This window comes from Neolamprologus brichardi, chromosome 9 (genome assembly GCF_056152115.1).
Source record: "Neolamprologus brichardi isolate AB-2024 chromosome 9, ASM5615211v1, whole genome shotgun sequence".
Classification (NCBI taxonomy): Eukaryota; Metazoa; Chordata; class Actinopteri; order Cichliformes; family Cichlidae; genus Neolamprologus; species Neolamprologus brichardi.
In genome coordinates this window covers 15,806,002-15,829,363 of record NC_142112.1, presented here as the reverse complement: position 1 = coordinate 15,829,363, position 23,362 = coordinate 15,806,002, and the positions used below count along the sequence as shown (strand labels likewise).

Sequence of the window (23,362 nt, the reverse complement as noted above, 5' to 3'; positions counted from 1 at the left end):
TCCACATAATAACTTTCAGGTGCTCAATGAGTGGCCTCCAAATCTGATCAAAGTCCTCCAGTTTGTCACTTATAATGTAGCGGATCCTTTCCAGATGAAGAGTATCTGTCAATACTGAAATCCAGGCTTTCAAGGAGGGCACTTCTTTTCCCTTCCCTTCCATTGCTGGAGATATTTGTAGTTTAGTAATTCTCACTATATGTACCATGAGGTCTACCATAAACCCGACATTTGTGTGGTTCTGTGAGAAATCAGTCTGTCTATCAATAATGGCTGGATGTTTTACAGCAATCTTATTAAATGGCTATCTTAGACTCTCATCTCATTTGATAATGTCATTAGAACTGATGACATTATCATCAGCCTCCCCGTGTATTCCGTTTATACTTTTCGTTGCATTTCAACGTCCAGTTGGCCTCCACTTTTCTTGAGTTGCCGTGTGCTTATCATTGCCCTCCCCTTATCCAAAACTGTCAGTGACACAAGAGCACTCAAAGCGGTATGGCAAAGGGAGAAGACTGGACGTAAGGTAGGAACCAATAAAACATTTTCTTGTTATTAACAGAAGTTATACTTTATGATGCACCATATACAGTAAATGCATGCTCTCCCTATAGATATAAAGTCTGGAATAGACATGAATACCTCTAATCTTTTCACCAGATGTTACATAATCACATATAGTCAATGCTGTGTTGTGTAAGTTTACATGGTAACGTCTTTTTCTTGTCAAAATAGGTGGTATTTAAGTCCATGAAGGCAAGTTTGATCCCATTATAAAAGATCTACTTGTGCATCTGGATTTCCAATAGCAGCATTAACCACCGAAAGCAGTGAATTAAAATTAAACATGTCAAAGCATTTTAGTTGCTGGCAACATAAAAGCATTTCCAACGTCACGGAGAAACATTCCTGTTTCTTTAATGAAAATTACAGACATTTCAGACAAGAGTCGCTTTTTATGGCTCATGCTTTATTGTCATAAGAATACCCATTTTATATAAGAATGCAGCATTTCCTGTTTATACTGCTGTTTGGCTGTAATGAAAGCAGATGTCCTCGAGTGTTGCAGACAGAGCCATTGGGGCCATTATCGGGGCAGCAGTGGCAGATGCAGCAGGTAAGATAAACCGAGTGCAGATACCGGGAGTGAGTTAATTAGCAGATTACATATTGCAGATCTTTCTCTTTTAGTCCCCGTATCCTAATAATTCATAGACCTGATGCTTTCACAGGGTTCATGTTGAATTCATGTTTATTTCTTAGAGTAAAACTGAGAAGCCTTTATACGTCACATTTTATCCCTTGTTTGGTGTTATGACATTTCATATCAGTACAATGAAGCAACATCTGTATTGACTGATAAAGCACAGGGGTGGTGCCTGGATGTCATCTTCACCCATGATGTTATGGAACCAGAGTTTCTGCATAGCAACCAAACACCACATACTGCCGTTTGCCATTGTTAAAACATGCTTGTTATTGTAATGCATTAGGATGTCTGTATTTTAATAACTCTGGGGAATAATATATCCATTATTGAATGTTCCACACACATACAGCCCAGCCCATGCACTGGATCTACGACCTGGACAAACTGAAAGAAGTGCTCCGTGATCTGGAGCCCTGTCCAGAGTTTCGGCCTCAGTCAGTGAATCCGTTCTACCGCAGGACGACAGGCGAGCAGACCTGCTATGGAGACCAGGCATACGTCCTGCTGGAGTCGCTGAGTCGGTGTGGAGGTAGTGAAAGTCGCCCAGACAGGCGGCAACTGTGTGTCATACACCTGCCAGCGTGTTTAATTTAGAATTTAACAAATCACGTTTTTACTGTAAGTAAATTTAGGTAGTGTGCAAATACTTTTAAGTGATCATAAATAATTTTATATAGTGTATGGGTAATTTTAAGTTCTGCATAACTTGAAAGTCTCCTTTCCTGTAAAACACCTGCAATTTAGACGAGGTAAACCATAATATGAAAAGTTAGCATACTTATGATGTCATATGGGGAAATATTGTTTTTCTGCAAAATTACGAGGAAATTATGCAGAATTTAAGATTACTTAAATAATATATTTCTTCCCCCTTTCTTGTAAAAACCCAAAAGTCATGCACTACTACTTAAACATTACTTAAAATGACTTAGATTTTCCTCACCGTGTAATTATGTCTTTGTTACCCTCCTAGTGTGCCTACCTTTAAGTATTTATAGGTAACATAATTGCAAATACATTTAAATTCCATTTAATTATCCCATATGGAAAAGAAATAGTAAAAACATATATGATTTACTCATGAAAGTGGCCACTTTCTCATTACTTTCATATATTTTTTTAGTAAGTATACAAAACATACAAGTTTCATTATATAATTTTTCAAGGGATCTTATATGTGTTTTCACTCTTGTATGCTTTTCATACAAGTTTCATACAAGACAGATACAAACTTTATAAGATTTATATATATCTTTTCCATATGGGTATTGGGGAATTGTGCCCTCAGTCGTCAGCTGTTATAAAGTGTTACCCAACATTTATATTATTAGATTATAACATTGTTAAACCATGACCTTTTAACGTGAAGCCTGTGAGAACTACTTACACTGACGCAGAGTGTTGCCCCGTTTCGACAGGCGTTAATGTGGAAGACTTGACCAAGCGCTTTCATGAGTTCTTTGGACCGGGGACGGTCTACGATCTGCCCCTGAATGACCCATACAGAAAGAAAGGAGGTACTGTGCTTGTGTGGCTGCCATCTATCAATTTCGCAATTTCCATGAGTTAATCACCAGCTTAACAGGTGGTGATTAACTTTGTGAGAGCCTGTGTTTCTGCATGATAACTCTGTGCGTGCTGTTTTTCGTCCTGCTGATGGGGGCATTCCCTTTCCATGAAAATGTTCCAAAGTCAGACTTCCTTTTTTTTTCTTTAGTTGGTTTTTGTCCAGCACTTTGAATATTGGCTGTTTTTTCTGCCGCCAGGGTGTCGTATAAATATTGTTGTGCAGTAAATTGCCATAGCACCACGGGGCACATTGGGTACAATGAACTGCAGATGGTTTTATGTCTTCTTGGAATAGTATAAGAGGAGCTGTGTCATCATGGCCAGCGATAGCCATCATGACTGAACAGAGAACAGAGCTCCACCTGCAGAAGCTTAAACAGCTCCATCAGGACATCCAAGGGAATGTTTCTTTTCCTCTTCTTCCTGCTGTATATCTACCAATTCTTCCCTCCCTCATAAAGCAGCTGTTTGTTGCATTTGATAGGCCCTAAGGCAATTCTCCCCATCGATGGCCCATGGAGGAATGCGAGCCTGAAGGCTTTCATCAGAAATGTCGATGCTGGCAAAGAAGAAACTGGTAAATATCACAACTGCGCAAAGACTTTTCCATGCCCTGATTTGCCAAGGTTGTAATCTTCACGTGTTTTGTCTTTGAGGCTGTGACGTGGACTGTCAGATAGACGGTGTCACTAAAATTGCTCCTGTGGTGGCTATGTACGCCGGGCGACCTGAGATGCTGGAGAAAGTGGAAAAAGCCATTCGCGTGACCCAGAATAATGACATGTGTGTGGCTGTCACACTGGCTGCAGCGAGGTAAGTGGACACGTCATGGCAGGCTAGGGAATTGCAAGCCTCTATCCATCTGTCTGACTTTGTTTGTGCAACATTAGGTTTTTGGAGCATTTCATTGTGAAGGGTCCAGATCCCAACGCTCTGGATGCAGTTCTGGCTCAGCTGAATGACCCCAATAGACAGAATCCTCAAGAGCTGGACAAGGCTGTCATTGGTAAGGGTTTGAAGACTCATTCGATATGGAATTTAAAGGAATAATGCAAGAAGAATACAGGAGAAAATTGATGCTACTCTTAAATAGAAGGATCACTATAAAAAACAAGAATGTTCTGGGTGAACCTTTCTGGGTGGATTTTAGCATGTTCTCAGTGCCTGTATGAGTGTCTGGTTGACTCGTGAGTCTAAATGGCCTTAGCTCTGAATGACTGTCCTTGTTAACCATGTGATAGGCTCTTCCCCAGTGACAGCTGTGATAGGCTGCAGATTACTCTTGAACAGGAGAAGCAGCCGTGAAAACAGACGGATATAAATATAAAGCTAGAACCAAAGTTTGATTAGCCTGCTTTGGTTTGGCATATGAGGGAAATGGCTAGCTCAACTCTCACTAAATCTTATAAATAGCCCAAGAGTGAGCAGTTTAAACAAACAACTAATGAGCTATAGAGCTGCTGGACAGAGACAGTATAAAAGAGCTACAGCAAAATCAGCCATTAGTTTCCAAGTCCTGTTTTAAAGCCTCGAGATAAGTGTTTCATCTTTGTTGCACAAAAGGGAAAAAAATGAATGTAACAGTGAGAGGAGGATCTGACTATAAATTTTGACTGGAAACATTGGCTAATGACTAAATTCTTAGCCAACTAGTGTGTAGTTTCATACCATATTTCAAAACAAAGTATAACTTAGATTTGTTCAACTTTTACTCAGCATGACTTAAACTGAGTGACTGAGCCAGGGAAATCATCCAAAAAGTGTTCACAGAGAGCGAGACACAAATCAATTTCCCCATAGATTTCTATAGGACTTTTTTGCCACCAAAGCATATCGCCATCTGGTGGCCTTTACATAGAATGCATTGGCTTCATTTTTCTGACTAGAAAGCTAAGTCCATCTTTGATACTGTCTAAAGTTTCCCTTTAAGCCTTTATGTTAAACCAAGGTTAGCAGTTTCTAGCTTCATAGCTTTAGATTCAATCGACAAATGTTTGAGTGGCATCACTTTTCTATTTGACAGTTAACGTTTCACAATAAAATGAAAAGGTAGTAGCATATTTACTCATAGAAAATCACAAAATGTCAAACTAGCTTTGACTCAGAAGCTAGAAAAAGGATAAAGATATTAAGCTTTTTGACCAGATGCACCAGTTAGCTTAAGCTTACTTATGCTAACTGGTGCATCTGTCTTAACTACTAATATTAACACACAGGATGGACTGTCTTTAAATCCTTTACTATAGCAAAAGTGTTTATGCCTCACTTTAATCATACTTTACAATGATTGCATTCACAAACTTAACAGGAAAAAGTAGAAAACATTATTAGCATGTGAATTTAAAGTATGCTGCATTCATGGTTTTGTTGTATTTGACTGTTTTTTTTTATGTTCACAGATGTTTTAACTGCTTTAACTGTGAGAACCACATTCCTATAAAGTCAGCTTCCATGAGCTCAAAAAATAAAAAGTCTTGCTTCAGCTTTATCGCATTTTGCAGCTAATCCAAGAGGGTTATGAAATATTTTGTTTAACTTAAGTTTCCAAAGCCATGAAAAAGCACCAAATGATTCAGTTTATCACAAACATTCCTAATCACCGCATTTGGAGATATCCAGCTTGCACTGGGCAGAAATGGCATGAAAACAGTGATAAAACTGCAGTAAATCTAAACTTAAGTTTGCACTGAAGCGCAGTGATTAATTGTAGCATTAGTCACAGTCCACCACTATCTTGACATAAGCTGCATTTATCTTTTATAGATATGATTTGGTAGGACAGTATAGACATGGTCAGGAAGGAGGCAGCACGCTGTTATGTGGTGTGATCTGTAGCCATGAACAAATCCAAGGTCACAGCTGACTGTAGCCTGTACATTGCATACCTGTACATACAGTCCATGTAAGGCACTATCGTAGGGTTTGTTACAAAAAAGCTGCATATTGGTGGTTCTCTTTGCATTACTTCTCCATTATGTCCTTTAAATAAGCCTGAAGACAGAAAGCAACTTTTCCTTTAAGACTTGTCAGTTTGTATTTCAGAATCAAAAGTAATTTGTTACAAGAAAAACAATAACAAACAAAACAATACCTCTCATCTCTGTTCCCGTGTCTCCACTCAAGCTCATATCAGCCAGGTGAAGGACAACCTCACCAAGACATCCCAACAGCTCATACCTGCCGTGTTCACAAACACATGAGGTAAGCTAGCAGGCAGCAGCAGGACCCTTCCTGTCAGTGTAGCGCTCCAGTCTTTGATCTCCTGACTAATGGTCTCCCTCCTCCTGGCTTTTCATTCTCCCGTTCCCGCTGAGTTGAGTGTCTCGGGTTTTACAGGGCTAAAAGGGTTCAGATACTTAATGTACACGTGGAAAGTTCTGCTTGCCAGTTCACACCATTAATATAATGTACATTTTAAGTATAGTGTAAAGCCGCTAAAGACCTCATAGTATCTTAATATGCTAACAGGGCACTTCATTCTCAGACTGCAAGCTAACTTGTGGTTCCAGGGTATTTAAAAGTAGACTGGGAGGGAGAACCTTCAGCTTTCAGAGCCTTTCTCTTTGAACCAGCTCCCAGTTTAGAGTCAGGAAACAAACTCTGTCTCTACTTTTGTGATAGAGCTTTTACAGTTAAACCCTCCCTTAGTTACGCTGCTGGAGGCTTCCCACGATGCACCGAGCTTTTCTTCTTCACTTCCTGTGTGCTTTTATACCACTGCTGTACTTAACTATTATCAAACTCTGTCTCTTTCTTCCATAGTGTGCCTTTTGTCCTGTCTCTCTATCTGTTCTCTTCTCTTTTCCCTCACTTGTAACCGGTTGGTTGCCCCTCCCTTCTGGTTCTACCAGAGGTTTTTCCTTCCCACTGTCGCCAAGTGCTTGTGCACAGGGGGTCGTCCAATGGGGTTCTATCTAATATTGCATTGTTATATTGTCTTTACTGTACAATATAAAGCATCTTGTGTTGACTGGCTGATGGGAATTGGATACTGGATTTGTTTCCAGCTTTGCCCGGTGCGTTCCAGGGAGCGCTTCATGGAGTCCTGACACTCAACCAGCTGGTCGAAGCAGTCAGAGACACCATGCGCTGCGGGGGATGCACCGCCAGTCGAGCCTCCTTCATTGGAGCCTGCTTTGGGGCACAGGTACTGTAAGAACATGGTTGTTGGACACGTAAAAAGAGCCATGGGTCACTTATCCAAATTAGTGTATGACTAGAAAAAACGTGTTTACATTCAACACTGACACTTTTTACATATTGCTCATTGAAAAGATAAGGCAACATGGAGTAAGTGGATACTGTTGCTACTTTTGTACAAACAAAATCAGCAAAGTCAGAATCAGGAAAAGACATTAACGGCACCTCATACAGCTGTGACACCACCAGAATGTGAAGACGTTCAACTGCGAGCTCGTCAGCCAGACGACATTGCACCAATACCAATATTTGCACAGCTGTAGGTGGGATATCACCAGCGTCAGAATAGCCACAAGCTTCCAGTACAGATGTGAGGTATACAGCACTAATGGGAGAAATATTCTTCTTGTTTATTGCCATCAAGCACAATCCAGTCCAAATGTATCTACTCTGCAAGAGACGTGAAAATCCATCCTTTTATACATGTTGTTCTGTGCACTCCTGGAGCTCCTTTGATGAGTTTCACAGTGAGCTCAGATATTCTGAGAGCTTTGTGCTTGCTTGATACTTTCAGCTGTCATCTCGATGTGCTTTCAGACCGGCCTCCGGGGAATCCCAGAGTCTTGGAGGAAGAGGACGCTCAGATACCCTCTGCTGTTGGAGCTAGCTGAAAAAGTGGTCAAAAAGATTCAGTAATCATAGTTCAGTTTTAATTTTTTTTGCCCCCATAAATTCATCATCTATGTAGAATTTGTGGATAATTGCATTTTAAGAGACTTTCTCAAGTTACAGATGTACTTTGGCACAGCTATCCATGACAGTTGCATTCTAAAGTCTTGTGCTGAATGAAACTCGAATCTATTTGCTCGGTCGAAGCTGCATCATGTAAAAAAAATAAAATAAAATAAAAGCTTGTTTAACCTATTCTCAAATAAAAACTTGTGTTACTGAGACGTTTGTATTTGTCTGCTGTTTGCTTTCCTGCGGAGTGGAAAGTAGGGATTTCCTAATCTCAGGAAGCATGTCTGATGAGAGAGAGTAGTTTTGCTGAACCATTAAGTGGGTTTCTGTCTTCTTACTCCTTTGAGAACTTTCTGTTATTGTGAAGTGAAAGAGCAGATACACTTTACTTACTACTGGAACACACGGAGACTGCCACTTATTTCTCTCTCACAGGAGCTGTTCTGCCTTCCTGAAAGTGCTGACATTATTATTCACATGTTTAATGCACCCGCCCCAACACTTCTGAAAGTTAGCCAAACATAAGGCAGTGCCAAATCTTTGATATCTTTGACATGGGGTGGGTTTAGTTAAGAAAGAAATCTGAGCGTAGGCTGCAGTTGGAGACTCTGGGTTGCTTTTCCAGTCAAAGTTTTACATTCAGAGATTGACTGGTTAACACAGTCAGTCAGTGTATTTAAACTGGTACTGTTTGTTATCTTAGCAAAGAAATAAAGGGAGCTATGTGTGAATTCAAGCTATGTTTCCTAAACACTGACTGCACTAATGTTTGGATGAAGAAATCTCAGAGCCAAGGCTTTGGTGAGTGGAAAGGTTGAGGCTGACTGTGCGTTGGTAGCCTGCAAGGGGAAGTCATTTGATGTCTCCCTCTGCCTGACTTCCTCCCACACAGCAGGTAACTTTGGCATAATCACATCCAGACCTGAAGAGTGTTTTTGTTATTCCAAATTCTGCTTTTGTTAAGATGTTTTTGGAGAAAGGGCTGATGTTTGCAAAAGATATTGTGTTACTGATGGGTTACAGCACACGTGTCAGCAGATTTTATGGAAAAAGTGTACTTAACAGTTCTGTGTGTGCACTAATGTGCACTTTACTTTCAGTGGAATTGCAAATTAATTTATAGGAGGCAAATGAGCCTCCACAAACCCAACCAACACCACCTCCTCCTGTTGATGTCAAACGTAGAAATAATGTATCCTATTATTATTATTATTATTATTATTATTATTATTATTATTATTATTATTATTATTATTAACAACAATCTTTTTATTTGTATTTATGGTATAATAACGAAAGATTCACAGAATAGTTTCACACAGTTACCAAAGGCACATGAGAAAGTAAATGGCAAAGGCCTTAAAAAAGAAACTTAACGTGACTTAAAAAAGAAATAAGGTTTTTTTTCCCTTACTGTTAGCACCCTGATAAAAACGTGCCCTCGTTAAAACTGGATTTTTCCCACATGTCTAGCTTATATTGAAATGTTTACATAATGAGTGAGAAGTATAAAATGAAGTTGTTATAGTTTAGAAGATAAAAATAGTTTATTTTTCCCAAAGGCTGGGACATTCCTGTGTTGCAGGGGAAAATTAGAATAAGTAAATAAAATAAAAGGAAATCGGGCTCAGTTAATTTAAAAAGCAGATTAAAAAAAAAAAAGACAGAAAATTAAAAATTCGCTTTTTTTAAGAAGTACAAAATCAAAATAAATACAATGGCGGCTAATGTTTCCGTGTGACGTGAATGCATCCAAAGATTACTTGTAAAGCAAGAGAGAAATCTCCTACTCGCTACTGTGTTCCTTTGGTCATACGGCGACACCATTGAATATTCAGGGTACTGTTTGGCTGTTAGAACAAAATTCACTTGCTTCAGCACTTGCATATAATTTCAGGCAAGTACTGTCCCTCGCATCGTATCACGATAACGCTTTCTTTTCTTTTCATAACATTTAAACTGCATTTTCAACGTCCCCACCCAACGTCGTATATTATTATGCGCATTCGCAATATCCACTGACAAGTTAGAGAAGGGAGCAATCTTGTCACTATACTATCTTTGCCTGACTCAACAGCTGGGTGGAACTTGGACAAAAAAAGTTGCTTCAATGACATTTTGTATAGTGATGGCTCTTTGAGGGCGAGACAAGCCAGTTGTTAACATTAAGTGTTTATTTTCGCTGCTGTGCCATGGATTTTAATGTAAAACGGCTAGCCGCAGACGCCGGTACTTTTTTGAGCCGAGCGGTACAAGTAAGTCTACTCATTTAGTTCATATGAATTGTTGCTAGCCAACGTTAGCCACTGTGAGGTAGCCTTAGCTTCCTTGCTAAAGAGCTAACGTTACCGTGATTGTTACTTTGTAGCTTAGCAGTTACACCTAATTGTAACTCAATTTCTATAATTTGCATTGTAGGATGTATTTAAAAAGCACGTGCTTCACCCAGGTCGTGTTAACACTAAGCTATTTGTTCAACTTAACTATCACTGAAGGCCTCAACACCGTCACATGAAGCTATCAACAGCAGCTGGCAGATAGCGCTAACCTTTATTTTCCGAGCTTAATAACGTTGCTTAGCTTTTTTACTCTCAGTCATCTTGTGTGTATCTTTGAATACATCTGTGAAAGCTACAACTCGCATGCGCAATGTAAACGCATATTTTTAATTTTTCAGTTTACAGAAGAGAAGCTTGGTCAGGCTGAAAAGACAGAATTGGATGCCCATTTGGAGAACCTTTTGATCAGAGCTGAGAGCACCAAGCAATGGACAGAAAAGATTATGAAGCAGACAGAAGTCTTACTACAGCCCAACCCCAGTAAGATCACTCTTTTTGACTTTCGAAGGACTGACACTGACATCTCTAAGCAGCACAGGGCACCCACCCACCCACACAATGTTCTTATAGACCTGCAACCTGATATTCAGGAATCAGGAATTCCCTGAAGAGCAGCTCAATAAAGATGAAAGATTTGTTGCTGCCACTAAGGCTCACATTAAAAGCTTTACTTCTCAGAGAGGGTGTTTGACTACCACGGGTTTCTGTGAAGTCTGTAAACTCAGCTGTGCATCCTCCTCACTTCACACCATGATGTCGCATCTCTGCAGCCGAACACCAGCATAGGCACAACAAACACAGACCGACCATCTGGCGATTGCAGTCTTGTGCAACAGTCATAGACATGGTAAACAGGAGTTTACTGTGTTCACGTTAAACACAGCACAGATAATCTTTCACGTGATGTAGTAACATGAAACAAATTACAGCGGTTTCCGAGAGACGCTGGCTTGTAGTTTGTCATAGCTGTCACAATGAAAGCTTTCAGTGTGGGTCTTTAAGTCAGGCTGTCTGAAGCATACTAAAGACACTCCCTGCATTTGGCTCGCTCACTGTAGTCCTGTGACTTTGTAATTGAGTTTTCTTCTTGCGCTCTGCAGATGTCCGGCTAGAAGAATTTGTTTATGAGAAACTGGAGAAGAAGGTCCCCACACGTATGAACAATCATGAGCTGCTGGGACAGTCCATGATTGAATCAGGGAATGAATTTGGTCCTGGAACTGCCTATGGTGAGTGCCACAGTGAAACACTGACAAGTACTGGGGCTGTAGTCGATCAAAGACTGTCTCTGCTCAGGGAAAGAAAGTCTGCACATTACCTCCAGATTAAATAAATCAGCTACACAGCGGCTAGCCCAGTTAGACTGCATGAATTATAAATACGCATAAAAACCTAATATTTGCACCATATTTAATGCTTTTCACTTTGTTTTTTGTATTAAAATGGGAAAAGACTTTGAGCCAGGTACTCTGCACTTGCACATAGTCTCATGATATCTGAATAATGCTAATAATAATGCTAATAGGCCAGTCTCAGCTGTGGCTGGATGCATCTGCCGTTAGAAAGCCGATAGACCAAAGCTACTCTGGCTTTGATTTGTTCACTCACAAAGCCTCATACATTAAACAGCAAATCTGGCAGAAAAACCTAAATCATGCCCCAGTTTCCCCAGGTAGTCTGTTCCTTTTCCAGAAATAATTAGCTACTATTGATGGAGATTTTTTTTGTCCTTCTTAAAGTAATGTTGTTGTGAGTTTAATGAGAATTTGCACAGTCGGAGCAATCAGCCTGAGATGACCTCAGTCCTACAGGGAACACCAGCTGAGCCGAAACTTTGTGGTCTTTATTTTGCTGATTTGAATCTTTAACAAAAAATTAGTTTAAACCCTACAAAGGCAACTAAAAGAGGCCTTATAGCAACTCAGGTCAGAGTAGCTGTTTGATCATTAGCAAGCCTCCTGACATTACACAATGGACAAAAGGCTAAAAGAAATTACAGTTGCTCTAGATGTTCAGTTGTTAATAGAATATAAATGCACGATTGACAGTGGGAAGGAAAAACGCCCTTTTAACAGGAAGAAACATCCCACAGAACCAGGCTCAGGGGGAGGCAGTTACTTGGTTAGCAGGGAGGGGAGGGAGACAGGACAAAAGACACACTGTGGAAGAGAGCCAGAGATTAATAATAACTACTGATTACATGCAGGGTGGTGTGAACAAAGAGGAAATGCAGTGCATCATGGGTAACTCCCAGTAGCCTAGGTCTGTTGCAGCATCACTAAGGATCCAGTCACCTGATCCAGCCCTAACTATAAGCTTTATCAGAAGGAAAGATTTTTAAGCCTAATCTTAAAAATCTCTAAATATTTCTCAAAACATCATCAGCTTGTTTGGTATTCCAGTATTCTGTCTCATGAAGACTTGTAAAACAGAGTTAAACTCTGGTTTGTTTGCTTTAAAGAACATTTTGATGATTTAAGAACCATCTTCTGCTATTTTCAGTCCCAGCCAGGCCCTTTATCAGTGTCAAGCTGAAACAATATCACCATTCTCCCTCCCAAGTTTTCTGCTGGCACTAAACTTTCCTTTTGCTGCTGACCATTGTAGGAAACGCTCTGATAAAATGTGGAGAGACGGAGAAGCAGATTGGTGGGGCAGAACGGGAGTTCATCCAGAGTGCCGCCATCAACTTCCTGACACCGTTCAGAAACTTTTTAGAGGGCGACTTCAAAACTATTCTGGTGAGTTGGAACCGCAGGCTACCTGTCCTGAATCACTTTCGCTTTTTCCCGGACTTTGACCTTTAAATCTGGATCTCATTCACAACAGTGACGGCTGCAGAGGGTCGACGAGTATAGCTTTAGTGATTATAGCCATTATTTTACAAAGTACTGAAAGATCCTGTTGGAGTCTGTACTTTATGCTTACTTCAGTTTAGAGTCTAGTGTTCACACTGTCAGGTGTGTGCAAACTCACACTGTGATTATAGAGAACAAGCCCTTTTAAGCGTGTTATAATCTAAAGTAAACACCTGATGAATGTAGAAGTAGAAGTCTTGTTTACGCTGTGCTGTGTCCATGTGTCGTTTATCTGTGAGACTTTTGTGTTGTGATTTGTGTCCAGAAAGAGAGGAAGCTGCTGCAGGTCAAACGCCTGGATCTGGATGCAGCCAAAACCAGACTAAAGAAAGCCAGGATGGCTGATGCAAGAGCTGCGGTAAGGACACACACACACACACACGCACACGCTGATAGAATAGCTTAAGTGAATTCTGCTTTTAGTACATTCACTGGCTAACGTCTTTGCTGGGGAAGAAAATCCATCGGGCGTGTCCCACTGTCACTCTGTCTGAAGTCACACAAGTACTGCCTGACACACTATGTTACACAACACAAGGCTGACCATTTTATTTCTTGTGACATGCGAAGAGTCACATGAGCCACCATGGGAAGTTTTAGAGTTCCCTTTTCTTAATTTAATCTCATGCTTTGTGTTCGTGTTCTTCAGACAGACTGTTGAAACTCTTGATTAAACCAAGTGTGGCAACAAAGCATGTCCTTGTTCTGGTTGTGAGGTGGCCAGGTGTGTGGGTGTAGGTGTGTGTGGGTGTGAGGAGCATGTATTTGTCCTTGTACCACATGGTGTGCCACAGTTTGCGCGTAAAAGCCTTGTTTAATATGTAAGCTCTCTGATTATGCCGGGCTCACACTGTGCGATTTTGTCAGTCGCGCGATTCAGCTCCTGCTCAAACTGTACGATTGACTTGCAGGGGTTAGAAGTTCGTAGGTCACGATGCAGGGTCTCACACTATACGACCCGATGCTCTGATGCGACCTGAGTGCTCACACTGTGCGTCCATAAAATATAGGTTATAACAGAAATTCTGTCGCTCGCTCTCCCTCTCTGTCTTTCACTCACACAGACACACACCACCATCAACTTTGCTAAATTACTAATGAAAAACATTGATCAGGCGGCTGTGATTGAGCAGCAATGTCCATCCAACTATTTTCACGGTTGTTGTGGTCGTGATAATTTTGTGAGGCCACACCAAAAAGGCTCGGATGAGCTTTCCAAAGTTCTACAAGTGCCTCCATCGCTTGTGTCCAGATCGCGCTGCGCCGCCGTGCTGCGCCGCCGTGCTGCGCCGCCGTGCTGCGCCGCCGTGCTGCGCCGTCTTTTTCGCTGACATTTGTGTTTGCGCGTGCGCAGTGTGAGAAACTGCGGTGACACCCTCACGACAAAGCGATTGATGATCGGGAGCTGGTCGTGAGGTGTTAATCGCTTCTCGTTACCCCACGTATACTACACGATGCACGACGCATGATGAAGGCCAAAGTCGGGCCGATCGCCAAAACGGTCGCACGACTCAAAAATCGTCTCAAAATGGGCCAAAAATCGCACAGTGTGAGCCCGGCATTAGGTACACGTTGTTAGTATTAGGTTGGACCTTCTTCTGCCATCATAACCTCCTTAATTCTTCCTGGCAAGCATAAAACAAGGAGCTGGAAACAATCTTCAGAGATTTTGGTCTATAATGCAAATCCACAACATCCCAAGGATGCTAGGTTGGATTGACATCTGATAACTCTGTGTGAGATATGGTACGTTATCCTGAGCCATGTTAAAAATGTCACTGGTTTGTGTTAATGAGTGGTTGAACCTAACTGTCCAATGAATGATATATGAGTGGTGACGTGTTTAAAAATATTTTTTTACATATTTGCTCTTAGTAGAAACTCTTGTGTTCTTCTCCACTGTTGTCACATAATTGCCAATTAACAATATAACATTAAACCGTATATGAGGAGTGCATATTTGGCTGTAATTTCTTGTAATGTGTGTATTACTACAAATTCAAAGCTGCCCCTATTTTTCTCTGCTCCCACTCAAACTGAGCTCAGAAAGTTGTTTAAACATTTAGGTTATTAAGTGCTAAATATAATGGTATGTATTCATTTTTAATCTACGTGCATAATGTGTAGTGCTCAATTGTTTTTGTCTACAAGCAAAAAGAGTTTTCTGTAATGTTAATGGGTATTTATGTGCTTTGATTGATTTTGTTTAAGGGGATATGACTCTCACAGCTAAGACTGTCTAAAGATGGTCTCACTAATGACCTCAGTTTTTTTTATCATCTAAGGCTTGACTTATAAATTATTTTCAGAAAATGCCCGCTTACATCTAGAGCATTCAGGTTGTCAGTAAGGAAATAGGTTAGGTGAGCCGATGTTGCTGTACAAATACTGAACAGAAGCAGTACAGTATCATGTAAGAGCCGTAGATGTCAGTATCCCAGCAGTCCCAGTCTTCAGTGTTTCCAGAAAACATTCGTATCTTTTGCTCACAGTTTCCCTTGGGAAGAAACAATCTCACTGAAACAGAGTGAGCATAACTTCCTCCTCCTTATGATCGTCTGTTCTATTATCTCTTGTAGGATATTTAAAGTGTTTTAATGTAGCATTTTCAAACAGCACAGTCTAGTGAGAACTGTTGCTTTAATTGTGTGTTAAATCTCTAAAAACAGCTTTTTGTATCCACATCATCTGAGTAAACATGTTCACTCATGAGTGAGAACACTGTAAACTAAACATGTGAGACGTAGATAGTCGTTTCTCTAATCTCCAGCTGAATCATGGTGTGACATAAAGGGGGGTAGCACACAGATCAGCGGGCGTCTGAGGAGAAACAGTTGATGTGCTACATTATCACGGTGCGGTTTTGTCAGAGCATGCCACTGTTGCACTTTCGCACAAACGCAGTGTGTACGCTTGTTTTGTGTTGGCTGTGGCTGTGCAGCAGCTGGAGCTCTAACTACTGTGTCACTGTTTTTAAAACGCAAAGCAGCAGATGTGAGCAGAGGAAGTGACAGAGGTGAGTGGAATGTTGGAGCCATCTTTGAACTGAACACACACGCACAGACCGAGCCTCCTGGTAGTAGTGTCAACAGCTGCTGTCGATTTCTCCGTCTCCTCCATCACACATGCTGTGATACCTCATGGAAATGAAATCCTTGCAGACAAACCTGACAGGGACCAAACACTGCAGAAGCTTCCATCCTCCACAGCTCTCCCTCAGCCTGTGAAGTAGGCTGTGGCGCGCGCAGGACAGCGAGGCCATTGTCCACATGTTTATCGGACCTCTTAGCCATCCCAGCAGACCTCACATTGAATTGGCTTGCTCAGTATACGGAAAAGGAAACGTCATGTTCAGCTGTGTCTTTGTCCCTGTTTATCCATACTGCAAATCTTGTTATTTTTCTTTAAAGACATCTGACTTATTCCATTAAAGTCGTATATTGTGAAAAGCACAGATCCACACTCTGTAAACTAAACCCATCTTTTTTTTTTTTTTCATCTTTAAATCATATTTCCTTTAGCCTCGCCTATGCTTTTCCTTGTCTGTGTCATCTTTGTCATCTACAGCCTTGAAAGTTTTGAAATGAGGTTTTTCTGTAAATTATAGTTTCCTTTCTTCATTCACAGGCAGAGCAGGAACTCAAGATGACCCAGAGCGAGTTCGACCGGCAGGCAGAAATCACCAGACTGCTGTTAGAAGGTGTCAGCAGCACCCATGTATGTAGTAAGGATGTTCCTGGTGACTGATTTCTTAGTTCTTAATTAAACTGACTGACTAGTTAGTCTACAAACACTCAGATATCAAGTTAGGTTTGAGGATCCTTTCATGTACAAAGTCTGTCTAAACAAATCCATTTGAAACCATTAACCACATTCTTCAGTAATGAATCATAGTTTCAGTGCTGGTACACTGTGCGGCACCTCACACTGTGCATAAGGAACGTTGCACATTATGAACATTTCACACAGACGATGAAGAAGAAAAAAAACCCTTGAAAAAAACTGATGTTAAACATGATATGAAGCACAGACCTCGCTCTCTACAGCCATCTCCTCCAGCTTATCTGGGGGGAACACAGAGGCGTTCCCAGGCCAGCTGAGAGATGTGTTCTCTGCAGCGTGACCTGGTTCTACCCCAGGAGGAAACCACCTCAACTGGCTCCTTTCAATGTAGAGGAGCAGCAACTCTACTCTGAGCCCCTCCCGAATGACTGAGCTCCTCAGCTTATCTCTAAGGCAGAGGCCGGCCACCTTTCGGAGGAAGCTCGTTTCCACCGCTTGTATCATGATCTCATTTATTTGCATTCAAAATAACTAACAATAATAGGCTTAACAAAAATTGATGGTGTTTTTTTTTCCTACAACATGTGGAGGCTGCAGCTCCATCTTGTGGAAGATGGAGCCATAACTTTTAGGACACAACAATTTACCAGCATTTGGCTTCAGTTAAAATGTTAACAATTAGATTACACGACTAGTACATGTGGTACCTACTAGTAAGAATGGCAACGATTAGTCGACGTGTGGTGTACGGCCCTAATATGTAGCCCAGCTAACACTGTTACTGTGTTATAGTGCTGCTTTCTGTGCTGCTGCCTGTCTGAAACATTATTTAACACTGGTAGGACTGCACTCTTGTTTTCCTCTTATTGATGTTTCACTAATACCGTCTCACCTTGTGCGTTTCTAGGCACACCACCTACGCTGCTTGAATGACTTTGTGGAGGCCGAGACTACTTACTACGCACAGTGTTACCATTACATGGTGGATCTCCAAAAGCAGCTTGGCAGGTGAAATACTACTGCTACGTTTCATTCCTTATGTCAAGAATATATCTTACTCTGCTGTTAGAAAACATGAGGTTTTTGATATCAGCGATGATACATAACTGTTCTGAACCACACGACTGGAGCCTCTGTGAAAAGTGCACAAGCAGTCCTCATCAGTATTTTTCAAACGGAACCTGTGTTTTGTTATTACTCATAATAGTTTTAATGTACTCTGACTGTAAAGAAGATGAGTCATTCTGCTCCTTATCATTTTGATGTTATTCACTTTTAGAGCCTGACTCATCAAACAAAAGTGTTTTAACGATGTTCTTGTCATTTGTGTTTGTTAATATCTAAGTTAGCAAGTCTGAGGAGGGTTGCAAAAAATTTCCTCCTTTTGAACTGTAAAAAAATGAAAAAGATTAATGCTGATAAATTTAATTGAGAGAGAGAGATAACACTGAACTTGAACTCAAACACTCATTGTGGTTCTGGGGTTCCCCAGCAGTCCACAGTTGCTTATCATCTCCTCCTCCCTCCAGTTTCCCCACATCATTCGCTAACAACAACCAATCGTCAGTGTCGGGGGGGGCCAGCATCTCGGTGCCCACCATACCAATGTCCGCCTCCCTGCCCAGTGTGTCTGCAGGCCGCAGCAGCTCCTCGGCTTCGGGTGGATTCAGTGAATTGCGCAGCTCCAACGGCAGCCGGAAAGCCCGGGTCCTTTATGACTACGATGCTGGCAACAGCAGTGAGCTTTCCCTGCTGGCTGATGAGGTGAGGATGAAATATTCACTGTTCCTTCTCAGTTTAACTTCATGCAAGAATCCAGAAGATTGAGAAGCCTATTTTATAGTCATTTTCTTCACGTGTCTTTAACCGCATGGTCCTGTAGCAGTTCCTCTATCATAACCTCTATTCAGCAGAACATAGGCCACTCCTCTTCCTTGCGGTTGAGTAACCATGAAGCAAGATTACCTTATTTTACATTCAGAAAAAACCCGAGTCTGACGCTGCGATTGTGAGCTAACGTTGCAGCCCGAGCCGCCTGAAAATAACACGATCTATAACAAATGTGCATCTCAGAGAGTGCCTGTAACAGAAAAAGAGATGTGATCATTTAATGCAGTTTTGCATTTGTGCTTCCAGGTGATTGTAGTCAGCAGCGTCCCAGGCATGGATTCAGACTGGCTCATGGGCGAGCGAGGCAGCCAGAAAGGCAAAGTGCCAATCACCTACCTGGAGCTACTTAACTGAGACCCACAGTCCCTTCTCTCTCTCTCTCTCTGCTCCTCTATCTGTCCAGCCCTCAGTAACCAGCTGTGATCTCATATTTATATGCAGGGGCAGGCGTCACTTTCTCCTCCATTCAGCCGTTTCAGAATGAGTTTTATTTGCACGAAGGAGGCGTGCCACTTGTTGGAGACATGAATTGGGATGAATAAAATGGAGAGAAGGGAAAGCAAACTGACCCATCCTCTCATGTGTATGCCATACATTTGTAAAACCTGCTTCCATGCCTTTTTTCTGTTTGATGCCATACGACCTGAAACATGTGCCAGAACATCTCCCAAACTGTAACTTTGGAAAAAAACAAACTTTGTTTACAGCATATATATATCTCAGATGGTGACCGTCATGTTTTTCCCTTGCATTTTTTTTCTTGTGTGTAAGTAGTGATACAGAGAAGACTTTTAATTTGGTAAAAAAAAAAGAAAAAGCACTTCAGTTTGAAGTGATGCTGATCTTCTTAAAGTCTTATTTTATAAATGATCTTGTGATGCAGTAGCAGCTGTTGTGGTTTAGTCTGAATATGAATTGTTTTTAACAGTGTTGTCAGTCAGCTTTATTCACACGGAGCCTCGAGACAACATGTGCCCTCTCACAGTCAGTGCCTTTTTGCAGCTAAACCAGCAGTATTGAGGCTGTCAGATAAGCCTCCTCTACAAGTGTTCAATCCTGATATTTGTACTCGGCTCATGCACAATTTAGGTCGAATATTTATCATCCACAAACAGCGACTGCGTTTGACACATTGGTGGTTTTGGTCAGCTTGGTGTTTGATTTTTTTATTTTTATTTAAAGGCCTGAAAGAAAACATTTCATTTAACATTTAATCTACCTTTTTTCCATTACTAACATCCCTCATCAGTTTCCCATAAACATGCATTTCAAACTATTATATAGACAATTTCTCCAAAATATTTTGTTACATTCTGGGAGATTTCAGTATACTATCCCTCGGCTGCTTTTTTGTTTTGTGCGTGTAACTGATAAGATGACACAGTTGTAAAAAGAAAAAAACCCCAATAAGATGCATAAAATAAAGTGTTTAGAGACTGGATGCGTGTAAATTTGCTCCCCTCACTCTCGAGTGTTCATGTTCACTGATGGAACCACCAGAGGGCAGGCCAGGCAGGGAACACACACAGTCTCGAGTCAGCTGGATGATACATTTGTAGCAACTGCTTCCTTCTTTTATGTGCAGATAAACATACTAAACAGATTTTTGTTGAAGTAAAAATTCAGACATCGGAAGACTTATTTCAAAAGCGTTCTTTGGTTTGAACACGTGCTACTGCAGCAGTATTTACAAGGCAGTTACTGGGCCACAACTGGGAGGAGAGGTCGAACCCGAGGACTAAAATAAATGCATAATGTCCACTATACTTTAGAGCCAGCTGCTTTGATCACTGCAGAGATTTTGTTAATGTAAAACTGACCCCACTGATTCTCAGTATGCTATATTTTCAAATTAAAGTAGCCTATCTTTACCCCGGTGTTTGGGCTCTCCTGACCTATTCTCCGGTGACTTCCACATCTCCCAGAAGAGCCTCATGCTGCAGCGCTAGCAGCTGTGGACCACAAACCTACCTACAAATCCCCAGATAATAACTGACCCAGCTGGACATAATATCATTATCTGAAGATGATTTAACGGGTTAGCTAAATCCTCTTGGTCTGTGTACATTAATCTGTGTTGTAGTTTTTGCCTTTTTTGACCTTAACATGTCACAGTAATTTCATTAAATGAGCCTGTAAAGTTGTCTCTAGCTTCTGTTAGCCAGATAATCAAGAAAGCTCTTTTCTGGCTCAACAGTAAGTCCAGCGCAAAGGGGCCTCATCCTGGCCTTTCAGAGGAGCAGGAAGGGTTAAGAGGAAGTGGAATTTTGCAAACTGCCTGTTGACTAAGAAGTTGCCTCAACATTAATATACACAGGACAATATTTTCATTTTCCAGCATGCACTCATCAGCGAAACTTCAGACATTAACTGCTTCCCTTTGGCCTCAGCAGCCTTAGCACTTACCGAAAGGGTTTTTTGAGTGTATTGTTAACACGAATTACTTAAACGGTGAAAGAGAAAACCTTCTGACAGTAAGAATAAGATCCGTTGAATCATGTGAACTCTGAACTGAAGCAGCAGCCTGACAGTGACTCACTGGCCTCAGTAAAACCACAGCAGTTACATTAACTCGTCGGTTGCGCAGCGTTCAGTGCTCCCTAACTGCATTATGTTTTTCCAGATCTTTCACAATTCATATTGTTGCCTTTCTAAAAATAACCCACACACTTCATGCAGATGATCAGATGAGTGATAGCCTGCCAGAGAAGAGGCATTTCCTCTTTGTTGCACTGAAAGCACTTGTTAACATCTGCCATTTCAGCAGTGGATCTCAGCTTGACATCAGACGGTTTCATCTTTTTGACAGATGCCTCGACAATATCCTGTATTGGGGCAACAATGTTTTTCGAGGTGCAAAAAGTCACGTATTTGTCCATTTTTATCGGCAAAGGTTGGCGCAGAAAAAATCAGGGTGAAAATGTGAAGTGTGATAACCTGAAATGTACCGATGCTCATCTGGTACATCTGCTGAATAAGCCAGTTCAGATATGGCAACATCTTGGCCACATGTTTTTGCCACACAGCAGCTAAATCATACTGATTAGAAGGGCAAGTCAAGTGCACGAACCTTCATGAGATCTCTCCTGGATGTGTCAGAGCAAAAATATGTACAAAGGTTATATCTTATCTACTTTCCCTGCTGACATTTATGACTTTGAGCGACAATAGCTGCAGATATTGAATAGATTACAGTCAAATGTGACGCAAATTTTTGTTTTCTAGATTAAATGGAAATGTCTGTGGTGATTCTTAAAGGTTTCTTCTGGTGCCACACCAGGTCAAATGCTCATTGTTTTAATTAACCAAAGACCTGAAAACAACCTTACTGTCAGTTGCCAAGGAAGTCTTGCCACTCGGGGCATCCTGGTAATTTCTCTGGGCATTACCTTTGAAACCTGTATATAAATGAAATGTGATAGAGACATAACTGTAATTGGTCACGAGTTAATAAATTGTATACAAATGGTAAACTAGCTAAAAGAAAGCTTCTAACACACATCCGTCCTCTAATGGATACATCAGGGGTTGTAGAATTGATAAACTGCAACAGTAACTCAACTAATCACTCCTTACTTGTATGAAGAAGAACTTATCTCAAAGCACAACACGGTGAACCTCGAAGCAGATGGGTTACACAAGCAGATGACCCCAGCTGGTGCTGCTCTGCTGAGAACAGAAAACAGAGGCTACAATTCTCGCAAAATTAGAAAACAAATCTGGAAAAATGTTGCCTGGTCTGTTGAGACGTACAGATAGTAGGTTCGGAATGGCTGTAAACAACATGTAAGCATAGATCATCAACTTGCCTGGTATCACTTTTTCAGGAACGTTTCCTGCACTTTGTTGAATCTGTGCAATAAAGCCTTAAGGCAAAAGGAGGTGCAACCCCGTACTGCCAAGGTGTACCTAATAAAGAGGCAGATAATTTTCTATTTGAATGTTGATTGCTGGTTCAGCCTTTGGAGACAGAGACAGACAAAACCGACCTTGGTGCCTATCGATTCCTATTGAGGATGCAATTATGGGACGTTTTACATTACCTTTGCCCAACACCGATAAGTGTTAAAAGTATTAAGTATTAGAGTTTGTATTAACTATTGTATCAAGCTGTATCAAATTCAGATTAAGAGTGCAAAAAGTGGTAAAAGGTAATTAAAGCAGCAATTATAGGAAAGGGAATTTTGATGGGGCACATTGAATTATTCATCTGGGAAGACTGATCTATATGACTTTGGCTTAAATTCTGTTTGTACTGTTTACTTGCTCAACTTATCTGTGACATTTGAATTGTTTCATGATTTGTGTGGCAGTTAACAACTGGAAAGAACTACTTGTTTTTTTGTTTTTTTTTAAACTTTTTTGCAGTGTTATTTCTGCAACAACTCAACAACAACGAAGAATATCAGAGGATTATTTGATAGTCCCTCTCTTATAATAGTTTCTCTGCTTCTGTTGGCCTGCAAAATCTAAAAAACAAACCCCCCCAAATCTATATGCATACTATATGTTTAGCATGCTTGCTAAAAGCGCGCCAAACATGCTAACGTCAGCTTGCTATTTGTTTAGCATGCTAAACAGGCTAAAGATGTGAAGCCTTTAACTCAAAATGCTATACCTATATGTGACAGTATGCACACCAATCCAGTCACGTGTCACTTCTCTTTTCACATTTCCATTGATTAATCTACAAGAAACTATGACGACAAGTTGAGAGAAGAAATAAACACACGGCACTTTCATTAATTCACACTTGCTTGCCCGTGTGATGTACATTTGGCAACTTACCTCGACTATGGACCCCGTAACCACAGCTGAGCTGTTTTGCA

The 23,362-nt window shown here is 41.0% G+C and overlaps 1 protein-coding gene and 1 pseudogene across 2 annotated transcripts; both read left to right on the top strand.

Moving 5' to 3' along the window:
- Positions 1-469: 469 nt before the first annotated feature.
- Positions 470-7,873, top strand: LOC102780560 (crystallin J1C-like; annotated as a pseudogene). The gene is made up of 10 exons (XR_015719613.1): positions 470-529; positions 1,054-1,120; positions 1,563-1,742; positions 2,632-2,730; positions 3,267-3,359; positions 3,439-3,595; positions 3,673-3,788; positions 5,906-5,983; positions 6,790-6,929; positions 7,520-7,873. The product of XR_015719613.1 is annotated as a crystallin J1C-like (transcript).
- Positions 7,874-9,711: 1,838 nt separating this feature from the next.
- Positions 9,712-19,972, top strand: sh3glb1a (SH3-domain GRB2-like endophilin B1a). Its single transcript, XM_006806324.3, has 9 exons — positions 9,712-9,918; positions 10,341-10,482; positions 11,103-11,231; positions 12,610-12,743; positions 13,126-13,218; positions 16,488-16,577; positions 17,551-17,651; positions 18,173-18,407; positions 18,780-19,972. The coding sequence occupies exons 1-9, from the start codon at positions 9,856-9,858 to the stop codon at positions 18,885-18,887; spliced, it is 1,095 nt and encodes a 364-aa protein (XP_006806387.1). The 5' UTR covers positions 9,712-9,855; the 3' UTR covers positions 18,888-19,972.
- Positions 19,973-23,362: the final 3,390 nt, after the last annotated feature.